General features: G+C 55.1%; 7 protein-coding genes across 7 annotated transcripts; 3 read left to right on the plus strand and 4 right to left on the minus strand.

Moving 5' to 3' along the window:
- Positions 1-223: 223 nt before the first annotated feature.
- On the plus strand, positions 224-5,104 carry INS49_004792 (uncharacterized protein; the record flags this gene model as incomplete). The annotated part of the gene is made up of 2 exons (XM_043165580.1): positions 224-257; positions 360-5,104. The coding sequence occupies 2 exons, from the start codon at positions 224-226 to the stop codon at positions 5,102-5,104; spliced, it is 4,779 nt and encodes a 1,592-aa protein (XP_043017709.1).
- A 934-nt stretch (positions 5,105-6,038) lies between these two features.
- INS49_004793 (uncharacterized protein) lies at positions 6,039-7,720 on the minus strand (the record flags this gene model as incomplete). The annotated part of the gene is made up of 3 exons (XM_043165581.1): positions 6,039-6,202; positions 6,307-7,411; positions 7,697-7,720. The coding sequence occupies 3 exons, from the start codon at positions 7,718-7,720 to the stop codon at positions 6,039-6,041; spliced, it is 1,293 nt and encodes a 430-aa protein (XP_043017710.1).
- Positions 7,721-8,132: 412 nt separating this feature from the next.
- On the plus strand, positions 8,133-9,287 carry INS49_004794 (uncharacterized protein; the record flags this gene model as incomplete). The annotated part of the gene is made up of 2 exons (XM_043165582.1): positions 8,133-8,530; positions 8,765-9,287. 2 exons carry the CDS (start codon positions 8,133-8,135, stop codon positions 9,285-9,287), a joined length of 921 nt encoding a protein of 306 aa, XP_043017711.1.
- A 172-nt stretch (positions 9,288-9,459) lies between these two features.
- Positions 9,460-10,149, minus strand: INS49_004795 (uncharacterized protein; the record flags this gene model as incomplete). Its single annotated transcript, XM_043165583.1, has 1 exon — positions 9,460-10,149. The coding sequence occupies one exon, from the start codon at positions 10,147-10,149 to the stop codon at positions 9,460-9,462; it is 690 nt and encodes a 229-aa protein (XP_043017712.1).
- An 874-nt stretch (positions 10,150-11,023) lies between these two features.
- On the minus strand, positions 11,024-11,857 carry INS49_004796 (uncharacterized protein; the record flags this gene model as incomplete). The annotated part of the gene is made up of 2 exons (XM_043165584.1): positions 11,024-11,347; positions 11,393-11,857. The coding sequence occupies 2 exons, from the start codon at positions 11,855-11,857 to the stop codon at positions 11,024-11,026; spliced, it is 789 nt and encodes a 262-aa protein (XP_043017713.1).
- A 36-nt stretch (positions 11,858-11,893) lies between these two features.
- INS49_004797 (uncharacterized protein) lies at positions 11,894-12,586 on the minus strand (the record flags this gene model as incomplete). The annotated part of the gene is made up of 1 exon (XM_043165585.1): positions 11,894-12,586. The coding sequence occupies one exon, from the start codon at positions 12,584-12,586 to the stop codon at positions 11,894-11,896; it is 693 nt and encodes a 230-aa protein (XP_043017714.1).
- A 644-nt stretch (positions 12,587-13,230) lies between these two features.
- INS49_004798 (uncharacterized protein) lies at positions 13,231-14,827 on the plus strand (the record flags this gene model as incomplete). The annotated part of the gene is made up of 2 exons (XM_043165586.1): positions 13,231-14,600; positions 14,671-14,827. The coding sequence occupies 2 exons, from the start codon at positions 13,231-13,233 to the stop codon at positions 14,825-14,827; spliced, it is 1,527 nt and encodes a 508-aa protein (XP_043017715.1).
- Between the last annotated feature and the right edge of the window lie 127 nt (positions 14,828-14,954).

A 14,954-nucleotide genomic window follows, 5' to 3' on the forward strand; every position in this document is an offset into this window, starting at 1 on the left:
TGCCTCCCGAGGCCTGTTTTGGACATCGCATCAGCGTCGTTGCAACGTCCCCTTGTCAAGGTACCTTCGTTGGTCAAAGTCAAGGTACAGCAAGGCGCCGCGCAACGACCAAACAGCAACACCCAAGGCCGAGGAGTCGGCGATGCATTGCTGAGCTGGCCCTGCATACCGCACGCGACAGCAATGCGACAGCGACCGGCCCCATGACAGACAGCTGTTCAGCATGGAACAGCCCTTCTCGACCTCGAAGGTCACAGGTAAGACACCATGGCTACTCTCCCTCCCCTTCGGTCGCCAACATCACTGCTGTCGCCGCCGCGGGCCGGATTGTGATCGTGATGCTGACACGTGCCACCAAGTCGATTACTTCGACCCTCACGATGTCTACAAACTTCTTGCCCCGGGGCTGCTCCCGCGACTCCCCCTCCACAACCTGCACTGGCAGTCCCACGCCGGCCCTCTGCGATCCATCGAGACACTGCATGTCGAGCTCGTCGACGCCCTCGCCGCTGCCAAAGCCCCCAAGCAGAGGCAGCCTTCCATAACACCCGCATCCGGCACTGGCGGCGACGATGGCTTCCAGACACAGCCTCTTGCAGGTGGCAACCGACTCACTGCCGACGCTGACGATGCCTTCCCCGCCAAGCCATACTCGCCCGGCTACGGTCCCTCGGCTGCTAACGTCCGCCGCCACCAGATCCCAGGCCTGCGCCGGACACCATACCTGAAGGTCCTGCTTGTTCGATGCGATGACAACGACCAGTACAAGTCAAGTGTGCGCTCAGAGATCCGCGACTGGCTCAAGGAGCACGCCACGCCGGCCTCGACCACCAATAGCAAGAAAGACGCGCGGACTGCCGCCGAGAACCACGATGCATGCGAGCTCCTGATAATACACGTTGTTGTGCCCAACACCGTCGCCGCTACCCAGCCTAGGATGACCGGCGGCGGAGGCGTGGACGGCAGGTCGGACGCGTTGCCAGTGACAAAGACCACATCTAGATGGGGCAAGAACACGACCCCGCTGCTGGAAAGAATGAGAAGCGATTATGGGAGCTCTTCCAAGGCAAATGTCGACAGGATAGCGCAGATACGCATCGGTATCAACGATGTGCCTTACGATCTTCTGCCGAGGGTCGTGCCCGCCGTGCCTACGGGCTACATGGAGACCGAGGAAGACGCCAAGGTCGCCTGGGCCGATCTCATCGACAAATTCAAGAGGCTGATCCTGGCTAGCTTCGACATGAGGGTCAGCCAGTACGAGGAAGACATCAAGGAAAAGGACGCGCAGAGAAGTCTGCCCGGCTGGAACTTCTGCACCTTCTTCATTCTGAAGGAGGGACTAGCAAGGGGCTTCGAGAGCGTAGGATTGGTGGACGATGCCCTTGTTGGATACGACGAATTAAGTGTCGGCTTGGACACCATAATACAAGAGCAAGCGGCTGCGGACTTTGACGACACCCATGGGGGCTCACTGCTTCCGCACACCCCGGACCTCAAGAAGATCGCGCAGTCGGCGATGGTGACGGCGAGCACAGGGACACTGGAGTTTGACGACGAGGAAACCGTGGATCTGCAGTCCTCCAAGGAACCAGAACCCCAGGAAAAATTCGACGACATCCCCATCTCTGTCATGAAGAAGGCTTACCGAGACCTGATTCTATCAAATAACGTGTCGATATTTGATTTCAGGTGTTATATATTTGCACGACAAATTGCACTGCTCCTCCGCCTGGGCAATGCTTGGTCCACGCGGGAAGAGCTGCTCGCCAAAGTCAAAGAACAGCAGGAGTCCATACTGCATGGTGTTGCACCACGGGCCCCACCTCCACAGCCAGCGGACGAGTCCGAAAACCTGTCTATGCTGGCAGAAATATGCAAACGCACTCTTGAGTTCATACCTGCTGTATCCCAGGTCATGCGCCGAGATGTCATTGCCGCTCTGGCCGACCAACGCAAGCTCGAGGCCGGCGGCGTGACGCCCAAGACGACAATTCCCTACGAGAACCTCGTGTCAGAGGTGGCCGAGAATATAGTCGCGTCTTTTGCTTTCTCGATAGCCCAACAAATCCTTGCACAGACGTCTACGAAGGCTTTGCCCATCCCGCCGCCGACCACAACCCCAACTGGTGAGGACGGTCCAGAGCAGAAGTCGAAGGAGTCCATACCAGAGCCCAAGACGATGATGCACCCCGTTAGAACGACATCTCTCAGGGTTTCAACAACGGGGGACGGTCGACTGCCGCCGCTGCCCAGTCCAAACTTCTTCCCGGGCCCTGGCACTCGCAGAGCGAGCACAGCTGATGTGCAGGATACAATAAATCAACGGCACCACAAGGCAGGACAAGAAGAGCTGGCTGCTAGAAGAGCTGAGCTTTATGCGTTGTCACGGAACATATTGGAGGAGTGCGGCAAAAAGCGGGGCTGGAGCGATGGGTGGTCTTCTGCACCGGTCATAGGAGAAACCGGGTTGCAGGAAATGGAAGATATCAGCCTTGACGACGACTTGCCGCCAAGTCCTTCACAGCCGACAAGAACCCCATCATCAGATCTTACTCTTGCCGGTATTGACAACAAACTCCTTCGAACGGCCCTCGACACCAAAGAGGATTTCTACCGCCTGTACGAGATGCTCACAGACAAATCCTTGCGTCACTACACTGTCGCCAGCCATACACACTCTGTCCTGGCCAATATGGCAGATCTTGCCGTCATGAAGTACTACCTGGAAGACTACTCCGCCGCAGCGTCATATTTCCTCCGGACGACGCCATTTTACGGAGAGAGCGGATGGAGCTTGCTTGAGCTATCTATGCTTGTCATGTACTCAAAGTGCCTTCGAGAACTGAACAGGAACGACGTCTATGTCAAAGTCATGCTCAAACTACTTTCAAAAGCAGCAAACTCGGAAAGGGATAGGATCGAGGAAAGGGGCTCGGTCAAATTAAGCCAGAAAGAGGCCAAGGAGTACGCGGAGAACGAGTTGTTTAAAGGCTTTCTACCCGACTTTCTGACTGCTGCCAAATCTTTCGACAAGGAGGTGAAGCATTCGCTGCAGAACTTCTTCACCCATATCGAGGTTGAAGGCACACCGGCATACGACGACGACCAGGACAGCTTTAACTTGACCTTGGTACTCCGGAGCGTTCTAGCCGACCCACTACCCGTGGACAAGGCCTTCCTGCGGATCATCACCACTGGCGGACGCGAAATCTGGCTTGAAAGTGGCGACAAGCTGGAACTGAGACCCGGGCGGAACAAGATTCAGCTGCGATGCATGGCCATGAACCCGGGCACGTATGAGGTCGACCGAGTCCAGTTGAATAGCGGACCGTTGAAGCTCAGCTTTGAGAGACAAGCATTCCAGCCTGTTGAGCGCGATGCGGTCAATCTGAGGAACCCATACGTGACCTTGTATCAACGTGCCGACACACTTGACCTGCGTGTCGAGCCATCGACGGTAACACAACTGGATAGGAACTTCGCCATGGATCTTGAGTTGACGACGGGGTGGAATGAGGTGGAGTCCTGCGAGATTCGCGTCCGGTCTGCGACAGGGGGCCTCCGGCTCCTTACGGCAGAAGCTCAAATACTCGGTACTGAGGAACACAAGCAGCCAGCATCGTCTGAACCAGGCTTGTTTGTGTTTGCGTCTCTGGCAGCCAGGTCGTCGGTCAAGGCTCGGATACCTTTTACCACCGAGCAGGATGCCCCAAGTGTCTCCATCAAAGTCGAGGTCAAGTACACTACCTCTCGGGGAACGTTCACCTTGTCCAAAACGCCGTCAATACCACTAGCTCTGAAGTTGGGCGTCAATGTCCAGGATGTTTTCAAGCACACAGCGCTTTTCTCGCGCTTCACCGTATCAACAGCGACACAAAGTCCACTGCGCCTGTTCAAATCGGAGCTCATTGAATCGGATGTATTCGAGTCACGATTTGGAGTGCCACCTACAAACCCAGTTGTCATTTTTCCAAAGCAGCCGGCGAGCCTGATCTACAGGATCAACCGCATACCGGGATCCAGGATCGGCCCCAACACTAACAAGACCATGTACTTGAAGCTGTCATACAGCGTCCTTCAGGATGAGATCAGGGATAATATCCGTGAGTCGTTGACTGACGCACTGAAAGACACCGAGTTATGGAAGTACAGCAGGCTCCTAGTGGCGAGTGTGCTGGAACGGGTGAAGAGCGATCTTACGGCTTATGATCTCGAGAGGTCTGCGACGCTGGGCGAGCTGCCGCTGAGTTTTCTAACTGAGGTCAAGTGGCAGAAGCAGTTCTCCGGGCTGGGCACAACATCGGCCGGAGAAAGCATCCCGGCACTTATGTCCCAATTCATAGTCAACTGGACAAAGAAGACCCCAAGGATCCCAGCAATGCGCCAGGTAGATCCTACACAACTGCAGTCGATCCTCATCCCCGTCGACGTCCCGTCGATACCGGTCGTGCACACCGCCGACATCCGACTGCAAAGACCCGTCCCGTCTCTTGTTGAGCCTGCAGATGAGTACGAGGCACCAGTGGTCTGCGTCAACCAGCTTCTCCCGGCGACATTGCACCTGAAATGGACACGGGTTTGGGACACAAGCAGACTCGACACCGCCGCCGCAGCGTCTTCCGCCGAAGAAGCTGCAGGTGACGAATTCAGCTACGATGTCACTGCGCCGAGCGATACGTGGCTCGTCGGCGGCCGGAAGAAGGGCCACTTCGTCATTCCTGCGCGAAACTCCACCGGCGAGGAAGGCGACCTGGTGAGCTCCTCTCCCATCAACGAGGCGGACATCCCACTCGTGCTCATCCCGCTAAGGGAGGGGTACCTGCCGTACCCCAGCGTCGAGGTCAGGGAGAGCAGCGGACCTGCCGAGACCAACGACAACGAGAGCCACGGCCATGGCCACGGTCAGGGCCAGGGGAGGAAGAGCCCGGCCGTCACTGGGCACTGCGAGACGGACTATCGGAACCTGGGCGAGACGGTGCGGGTTGTTGCGGACCGGAGGAGGGTCACCGTGTCGCTGGATGCCAGTGGGGCTGGTGGTGGGCCGTTGGTGCTTGATAGTGAGAGGGTCACTGGGACGGAGATTGGGAGGGTGGTTGCCTAGGTTTATTATGTACTTTATTCAAATGTTAGATGCAGAAATGGAACCTGACGTGTCCAGTAGCCAAGCCGCTTTCAGGCCATGTCAACTTTGGGCTGTATGTCTACTACAACGAACTACATTTCGATGAGTGTATGCAAAGAATACTAAATCTGGACCATGTCCCACCCAATCCTGGCAGCCATAAGCATGAGAACGACCTGGGCTATATTGAACCAGCTTCCCCACAGCCTGCCCATTCCGCTTCGGGCACCAGGCATCGTGTACCCGACGCGATACATAATGGCAGCAACAACGTCGCTCAACCGATTCGGAGGTCCGTTCCTGGTATACCCGAGAGCGTAGAATACTCTCCCCACGTTCCATAGCAGCCCCATGACGGCAGCCTCGACTGGCCATGTCAGCCCGGCTATCATGAGTGGTAGTAGGAGGCAGGGCAGATTTTCCATGAAGTGATCCTTGAATTCGAGGATTGTCATTAGTATCAACAATGCTGGCCTAATTATGTGGACAGTCTTCTGTGGAATTTGATCGACACTTACATGAGCCCGTAGGGCACAGTTGAACAGATGAACTGCTCTTTTCAACGCCGGGGATTTGGCCCCGTTGACTTCAGCACGGCTGGCATGCTGATAAGGCCAAGGCATTCTGGCAGCTTGGCGAAAGGGCGAGCCACGATGAGCGTGACCAAGCTTATTCTTGTGCATATGCTGCAGAGGTGAGAGATGCGGTATGGGACTGCGGATGGGAAGAGGCCGCCTGTTGTGCCCATTGCATTTTCTCGCATCCCTGATGCCATGGCGGATATGTTGTTTAAGGAGAGAGAGGAGTGGAGGGAACGCAACGGTTAAGAGCTCATAATATATTGAACTTAAGTCTGATATAATACAGATATGATGTAGGTAAATATAGTCTCGTGGCGTAATACAATACAATTTCACGACATCCTCTTTCTGAACCGCAGGTTTGCCTTGGGCGCAGCGAGAACAGCCGCACCGAACACGACGTTTTTCGGCCTCGTAGTCCCCTCCTCCAGGGCGACATCATATTGCAGCAACAGCTTTCTCAGGATAACCTTTATCATGTGGCCGGCAAAGAATCCTAAATCGATGGCAGGGGAAATGTTAGCAAACTCTGAATCATTTTGTTACGCCGCTGGGGAATGTTGGAATCCCAATACGCAATCACCACAGAGGTCAACATACCTCCTGGACAAGTGTGCTTCCCCTGTCCCCACGACGTGTGTCGCGCGTTGGCCGTCACGAAGAGGTGTGAGTTCTGCGCTCCTTCCGCCTGCCTCAGACGATAGAAACGCAATGAATCAAATGTATCAGGGTCAAACCACAGCTCTGCATCCATGTAGCCCTGCGATGCATTAAGCGCGAGAAAGGTGTCCCGTGGGATAAATGTGCCGTCCTCGAGCTCGAAATCCCTCATCGCCAGTCGTTGGAACGTGTAAGGAGTCAGGGGGTTCAATCGCTGCGATTCCTTCATGAAACTGTCAAGCTTCTGAAGCTTATGGATATAGCTGTTGTTCATCTCTCCGCCCGTTTCCGCAAGAGCAGTCACCATCTCTGCCCCCAGCTCCTCAACGATCCCGGGATGCGAGGCGAGGTCCAGAAGCAGATGTGTAGTCGTCATCTCGGAGGTGTGCAGCGCCGCCATGGACAGCGTGAAGGTAAAGTCGACCTGCTGGACGAGATCTGCCGCCCACTCGGGATGTCGCTGGGCCACCCATTCGTTGATGTAGTCGCCCTTGCTGTCGTCTAATGCCTCGGTCTCGGTAGCCTCGCGTAGGACCCTCCTCCCCTCAGCCCATGTCCTTTTGGCAGTCTTCAACGCTGGCATGAAAGGCGCCACCCAGGGATGCAAAAGCGCCGGCCACTTCTTGACGGCCTGCAGGCTCGCGGCGGCCATGTGGGTGAAGTTTCTCATGATGCTCATCCATGCCTCGTCCCGGCACAGCTTGGGTCTCACGAAGACCCTAGCTGACGCCTGCGCGATCGGCTCCATGACGACCTCGCTCAAAGTGCGGAGCTCCCACTCCCTCGTCTGCGGCAGCATCTTGCGCAGGGCAATTTCGACCTCAGTCGCCATGTATCCCACGACGCGGGGCAGATTTGCCGTCAGCTCCCCGCGGACCGCGTCCTGCCCGATACCTTGGGGCACGTTGGAGATCTTGGTGTACTTCCCGGCAGTGAGACTCTTAGCGGCCTCGTCGAAGCTGAGGTAGTCATCGGGGAGGGACGGGAGCTGTTTGATGTAGCGGTGGTTGAAGACGACGTTTTGCTTGCCGTCCTCGATGGTGATCTGGACGTAGGGCGCAGACTTGTTCTTTAGGTAGTCGTATCAGGACGCGAGCACAGATGGTGAGTGGGACAGCCATCGTAGCCTTTCTTTGAACCACCACCCGGTGCTAAGCTTCACGCCTCCTGATAGCTTTCGACTGCGGCGCCCGTTGAGATGATGGGCCGAGTATGAGATGCAGGTGATTGTCATGAGTAACCCGGCAAGGAGCCACGCGCTTGAGAGGGAGCTCATTGCCGCAGCTTGACACAGTGATTCCAATGCCGTTGAAGTCAAAGACATGGGGACTGGCCCACTCGAATTCCCACTCATGGTTCAGTTGCGTCGAGGGTCGAGTCTGCAGGGATTTGGGAAGACTCTGAGTTGTGACAACAGCCAATTGGTTTGCACAGTAATTATACGTATTTTCCAGACTATTCGGTGTAGACGAATTAAATATTGAATTCTTATATGTGCTAGACTAAACATTTATTTAAGAGTTTATTTTCTTTACTCAGACGATGGACACGGAACACCAGCCAATCAGAAGTGTCCATGGCAATATCTGGAGGATTTGGTCTGCTTTTCCGGTCCGGACTTGTACCCTCCGAGTGTTTACATTCTGCCCCTGCCCGGCATCGATGGTATGCACACCCGGCGGCCAATATTATTGTGCGACTAGTATACATAACACTGCTGAATGTCATGACATTTTCAGGCAGTCGTCACATCAGTATTTGGAACCATGGCCGTGATTTCATTGCTTTTGTTAACTCTGCTCGGACCCCTGTTGCTTTTCCTATCCGCAATATCTGCTTTGGCCAGGAACTACTCGAAAGCACAAACAATAGGAATTCCTATCTTGATCGTCCCCGTGAGCTACTCCAACCCCCTCTGGTTAGTTATTGGTCGGCATGCCGCCCCATGGTTCAGACATCTGCCCTTCGGCCTCGGCAACACTGTGAGTCGGATCGGCTACAGCGGCTGGGAGTGGGCACAAAAGCACAGCATGTTCCCAGAATACGGCCCCGGGTTTGTCATTGTCACGCCTGTCCAGAACTGGCTCTACACGTTCGATGGGGAGAAATTGTACGGCATCTTTTACGGCGAGCGCCAGGGCAGCATCGAGAGGCCGACGGAGCTGTAGGCGATGCTCAATTGTTTCGGGCCGAATGTCATCACGGCGACGGGCGAGGACTGGCGGCGTCATCGAAAGGTCACTGCAGCCGCGTTCGCGGAGAAGACGAACAGGCTCGCCTGATACGAGGCTTTGAGGCAGGCTGAGCAGGTTCTGAGTTACTGGAAAGCTGCAGGGCCGAAGGGGGTCAAGACCACTGCCCGGGACTACAAGACTGTGGCTCTGAACATTCTGGTCAGTGCTGGGTTTGGCAGATCGTGCGCTGTTGCTGGTAGCGAAGACGAAGACCAGGATGACAGTGGTCCTACAAAAGATGGGGATGGTCTAGTTGGGTATCACACAAGTCTTCGTCTGATCCTCGAAAACATTCTCGTTGTTTTCCTGCTTGGAGCCAAAGTCCTCGGCCGGATAGAGTGGCCCGCCAACCTGGCTCGTATCGGGAAGGGATTCAGATCGTTCCAAATCCACATGAAAAACGACTTTGAGACGGCAAAAGATGGCTTGAGGGAAAAGGGTACCACAGAAGGGACGTTGATGGCAAACCTTGTTCGTGCCTTCGTCGAGTCAGAGGAGTCGAATGGTTTCGGCATCTTGGAGCAGGAGGTATTTGGAAACATGTTTGCATATCAGTTCTCCGGCCACGATACCACGGCTCGTTCGTTGAACTTTACGTTCTACCTGCTGGCAGCTTTCCCAGAGGTCCAGGACTGGATGCGTGAGGAGATACAACACGTTCTTGGCGAGAAATCAACGTTAAGGTAGGTCGTATTCCACCGCTTGAACTTTGCTTGTCTGACCATGGCCCGATGCAGAAGCAAAAAATTGAATGTCGCTACTCTACCTTTTCTACGACATCCCCAAATTTCAACCTCAGGACGTTGGCACCAAATATCACACAAACAACTGCTATCACTCCGCCGGATGATCTCTCTAATTACGACTTCAGCGCCCCCCTGGACAATCTCAGCGACGCAGATCTCTTCTCAGACGATGCAGCGACGTCGTCTTTCCCAGAGAGCTCTTCATTGATCTGGATATCCCACTTCGTACCTGTCCCCTCCCCAACCTCCTTCCAGAGCTCCCCCAAAGTCTCCTCATTGTGCGAGAAGCTCTCGAGCGGGTTGCTGACCCTGGTACCCTGGGGCTGCACGAGCGTCTTGACAAGTCGTGCCTCTTTGAGACCCGCATTCCGGCCTACTATCAGAGCACCTGGACCATCGAGATTGAGCAGCGGAAGAAACACGTCGCAGATTATTGTGAGCGTGTCCTCTCCCGGTAACAGGTGCAGGAAGTGGCTGCTGTGGATTACAGACAGTTTGCCCAGCAGCTTTGGGTTGGAGAGGAGCGGCGAGGTCGTGCGCGACGTGTCAAGCGCGTCGGCCTCGATGAAGGTTGCTTTGGAGCGGCCAGAGTCGCGGAAGAGATCGTAGCCGAGACTCCCGAAGAGCCCTTCGATGTCTGTGGCGTACAGGTTTTCTGTTGGCGCGCCGTCAGCGGCCAGGCGTCGCAGGTCCTGACCAAACAAGGTTCCAAAGTCGATCAGACCCTCTCCGGCCTTGACGCGGTCCAAGATCTCCGGATAGATGCCCAGCTTCGAGATGCCAGAGTCAAGGAAGGCGAGCATCCCGATGCATGGGAAAGTGTGCTTTGCCCATGCCTCATCTCTCTATAATTGAGATCTATGATTAGATTTGATGTTTGAGTCGTACTGGTGTTCTTTGGTGCCAGACTTACCACGCGCGAAACATGGCTCAGTAGCTCTTCCTTTTGTACTCCACCATAACTACGTTTCGATAGTGTTCAGACCCTCCTGGAATTTGAACAGTACTGGATCCTCCAGCGAGGTGGGCGTCAGTACAAATGCGTTCTTCAGGCCTTCGTGGCCTTTGTTGAAATTGGCAATTTTTGAATTATCGCGATTTTGAGCGATATCGATTTTGCGTGGGATGAGATCTCCTTGCGAATGGATACGATTCTATGTGCTATGCTATTGCTTCTGCGTCGCCGTTTTTCTTGTCAGGTCATGTTAGCCAAGCCGTCAGCCTTGGCGGCTCTTCACGGAATAATTCTTAAGTGTCAATCAATGGCGACTCGGACCGGCCGTTGTGATAGTCCCGTCGGGGTAGGTGGGTAACAACCACCGTAATGCGGCTACGCCTAACCGAGATGGATGAATACGCATCTCAGTTAAATGGCACAGGCTTGAGTTGGAATAAAGTTCCGGTGTCATGAACCCCTGCCATCCAGCGCCGGAATTCAAGGGGGGCGTGGACCAATCGGAAAGACGTCGGAAATGGTGTTATGCGATTGGTCAGATTTCCGGCTTGCCGGAGACAGATCCGGAAAGAAACTAGTCTAATACGCTTGCGGGACGAGTGCAGCCACTTCATTGTAGCATTCTTAGACTCCTCGCGGGGACACTCCAGCGCGGCGGTCCAGTACAGATCCCAGCTCTGGCCAATCTGCATCTGGCGGACCTCGTCGATCAAAATCCTCAATCAATGGGGATTTTGCAATTCCGACAGGCGGTCCAGGGCCAGCGTCCGGAGGTAGCTGGTAGAGTTGACGGTCTGTGGTGCCCCAAAGATGGTGTGCGCTGAAGGCTGCCCTCTTCGCAAGGGGGACGAGTCCTCCAAGTCGTCGCACAAAAGCGAAGCCATGTGCACGTGTTTGACGACGTCTTTGATGGTGGAAATGGATCGGGTCGGGAGGTGGAGCCAGCCGTCCATGCCGTCGACAATGGCTTCACGGAAGCCCTTTGAGGGGAGGGATTCCAGGTATTTGATTGGTGCCAAGACGAGTTCGTCACCCAACATGGAATGCTCACCAGTTCAATGGTTTTTTTTTTTGGGGGGGGGGGGTCGCACGTCCTGTTCCAGTAACTTCTTCATGCCAGCTTCCAAACTCTCGACTGGCTCTCCGATCAATCCTGTGGAGTCACTCGAGTCGTCTTCATGGTCCGAGTCGTGTGGAGGGGTTGGCAGGCTCACCAGAGACACCTGGACGGTGGACTCTTTCCTCTCGTAATTTTTTGAACGTACTGGGAGCTCCATGTGCTCTTTCTCTTTGCGATGGGACGAATAGTGGTCGGATGAGGCGCTCCAGACCAAGTTCCCCACCACCATGTCCACGATTCCATCAAGACAGACACGGAGTTTATGGTCCATCTTCTCCCATCGCTCGTCTTTTAGCCGCAAAACGGCGTTCTCATGCTCCTGGCCCAATTGTGCGACCTTCTCCTTGGCTTCTTTGAGATCCAGCCCCTCCGTGTCGGCCAACACGGAGACTGCGTTCGCGATGCCTATCGAACTCCCGCCGAGCTCAACAAACATATCGTGCTCTTAGTTGAAGGAAAAGAAATCGTTCTGTTAAGAGAGGGCTCGAGCGGTATGGTCGACGATATCCTCGATCCGCCGCGGCTCCTCGACTGAGATGTTCAAGCCCATGGCCCAGTTCACGAGGTGTACAGCAACGATGGTCCCTGAGTCGACGACGCGGTATTGCATGTATTGCTCGACGCTGTCGAAGCGACGAGGCTTGTTGAATCCTTTGGCCCATTCCTTCCACGCTTGCATTACGTTCTTGGCGCAATCTGGATCGATGAGGAGGAGTTGAAGCGCTGGTTTTGCCACGACTTGTTTTGCTCCCGTGTTGGACTTTTTACCCGCCTTGGTTTCTGAATTTGATATGGTCCTTGTCTTATCTCCAGAGCCAGGCATAGTCTCTGCCCACTCATTCGCAAGGCTGCCCGTGTCGTCTTGAGACCCGGGCTCCGCGATATTGTCCATGTAGAAAATTGCCTCCATGAAGTAGCCCATGGTCTCGATGCGCGACGGTATGCACTCTGGCATCACCATGGCGACCGAGTGGCCAACGCTGGACTCGCATGTTGGGCGGTGATGGTGGCCGATCAGGGCCTCGCATTCTGTTTTCGCCTGCCGTGAACCAGCGCGCGCGAGATGCTGGTCTTTGTGTCGGCGGGGGATGTGCCGGGGATCCTGGCAGAATCCAAATGTCCGATATTCGCCAGGTTCCAATGTCTTAGAGTAAATGTGCTCCATGATGTAAGTTGTCGCTCTTGGAGTTTGAGGACTTTTCTTTCTTCCTTTTCTTCTTACTTCTAGAGATAGAGACCGGGTCTCCTTTTGAATCTGTCACTCTTTTGTGATAAATAGTATTTTATTTGGTACAGCCTCCGAGAAGGCGATCATGTTAGACACCGACACGCAGTCAGGTATACCCACCCTATTACCCACTGTGGCAAGCAACGCATGTACAAATCCACTGTACCTGAAGCACCACAAATCCCTAACTACCCAAGCCGGCTTAGGATTGGCGCACGATCCGAATAAGACAAGAATAACATAATTCGTCCAATGACATCTCCCAGATGACCTCACCGAGAAACAGTTCCGAGGGGCTGGATAGCGAAATGATAGCACGGCTGGAAACGCGGGACAGTACTCGGAACCAGCACCAGCGTGACGGCGCCGTCTTCTCAACTGCGAAAGGCTACCGGACGAGAAGCCCTAGGATTGCAGAACCCGGTTATAGCTATATCCACCTGGTAATTTGATGCGATTCGGGCCCATGAGCTCGACCGTGCACTGGGAGCCGACATAGGTGGCGGCCCCCTCGGAGTGAGAAGACAATTACCAAGGTCGATCATTTCGACACTCATTCTAACACCGGTGGTATAGGCAAAATGGAAAAGTATTTCGAGGGCACGTCGATGGTGTCGTCCGTGAGCGGGCGCATCATGTCGGACCCAAAGGCAGTGTTCACTGCAATCGGCGCCATAACTGCAGTGTACTTTGTCACAACATGTCTCTACAACCTCTTCCTCAGCCCCCTGAGGCATCTTCCAGGGCCGTGGTTCGCGGCAGCATCTCCACTCCCCTTCGTCTGGGCTATGGTCCGCGGCGGATGGAACACATACCTGGTGGACCTGCACCGGCAATACGGCCCCGTGGTGCGTTTTGGCCCGGATCACATCAGCTACGCCGACTCGCAAGCGCAACGTGACGTGCACACGCCTGCAGGCCTCCGCCACGCATTCGACAAGCACCCGGCTCTCTATCAGGCCGTCACGAGCAACGAACAGTCCATCTTCACCTCCAATGGCAACCAGCACGAGCGACACCGCCGCATCCTGCTCCGCGCGTTTACGGACGGAACCTTGCAGCTCTTAACTCCCATGATCAAGTTGTACATCGACATGCTCATGGACCGTCTGGATGAACACGCGGCAGCTCAGACCCCAGCCAACATGCAAGATCTGCTGCTATTCGTCACGGTCGACACAGCCAACGATTTCCTATTTGGCGAGCCTTTCAACATGACACGAGACGGCAAGGCCCACGGCTTCGTAGCAGGTGTGCTTAACCTCACCGAGATCGGGCAGGTGGTCGCGGGCCTGCAGCAGTTACGCTGCTTCCGCTTCCTTTGGGACAACATCATCCAGTACCTGATCCAGCCCGTCTTGCAAAAGCACCAGGGCGTGACCAACGAGCGTGTCGCCCGCCGGCTCACAAAAGGCGTGGACGCCCGCGACGACATGATCAAGTACAGCAGGCAGGGCAAGGAGACGCTGAACGACCAGGAGCTCTTCCTCAACGCAAGCCACCTGTGGCTGGCCGCCAGCGAGACGAGCACCACGAGCTTGGTAGCGCTGGTCTTCTTCCTTCTACAGCACCCGGATGCATACAAGCGCCTGGTCGATGAGGTGCGCTCCGCGTATGCCACCGAGGCAGACATAGCAGACACCTCGCGCCTGCCGCAGCTGAAGTGGGTCGACGCCTGCATCAAGGAGGCACAGAGGCTGCACAGCCCGCTGCCCACGCCGCTGCCGCGGCTGATTCCCAAGGGGGGCGCCACCATCTGCGGCGGGTTCGTCCCCGAGGGGAGCTGCGTCGTCGTGCCCACCTGTGCTGCGTCGCAGTCTGCCGAGAACTTCCACGACCCCCACGCCTTCCGGCTCGAGCGCTGGCTGGACGAGGACGCTGACTTTGCCGAGGACAAGCAGGCGGCGTTTCAGCCGTTCCTTCTTGGGCCTAAGAGCTGTATCGGGAAGCCGTAAGTTTCTGTGATACCCATCTGTCTGACACTGTGCTTCTGTCCCAAGTGCTAACTTTTGGTGAATTAGTATGGCTTTGCTTCAGACGCGATGGATCGCAGCCTCCATTTTCTGGAAGTACGACTTGGAACTGTTGGAAGAGAGCAAGCAATGGATTGACCAGAAGGTTTTCGTTCTTTGGGAGCAAAAACCATTAGAAGTGAACCTCAAACCTCGAAAGGTGTAAGATGAGCCTCATCGGGGAGCTCCTCTTGTCTCGCGTAGAAGCAGGGGGTCACTCTCAAATCTAGACAGTCGCTGGACTATTATCTCATGCTGGTAATTTTGATGATGAGAGCGTCTTCATGTAATAT

This window comes from Diaporthe citri, assembly GCF_014595645.1.
Source record: "Diaporthe citri strain NFHF-8-4 chromosome Unknown scaffold_13, whole genome shotgun sequence".
Taxonomy (NCBI): Eukaryota; Fungi; Ascomycota; class Sordariomycetes; order Diaporthales; family Diaporthaceae; genus Diaporthe; species Diaporthe citri.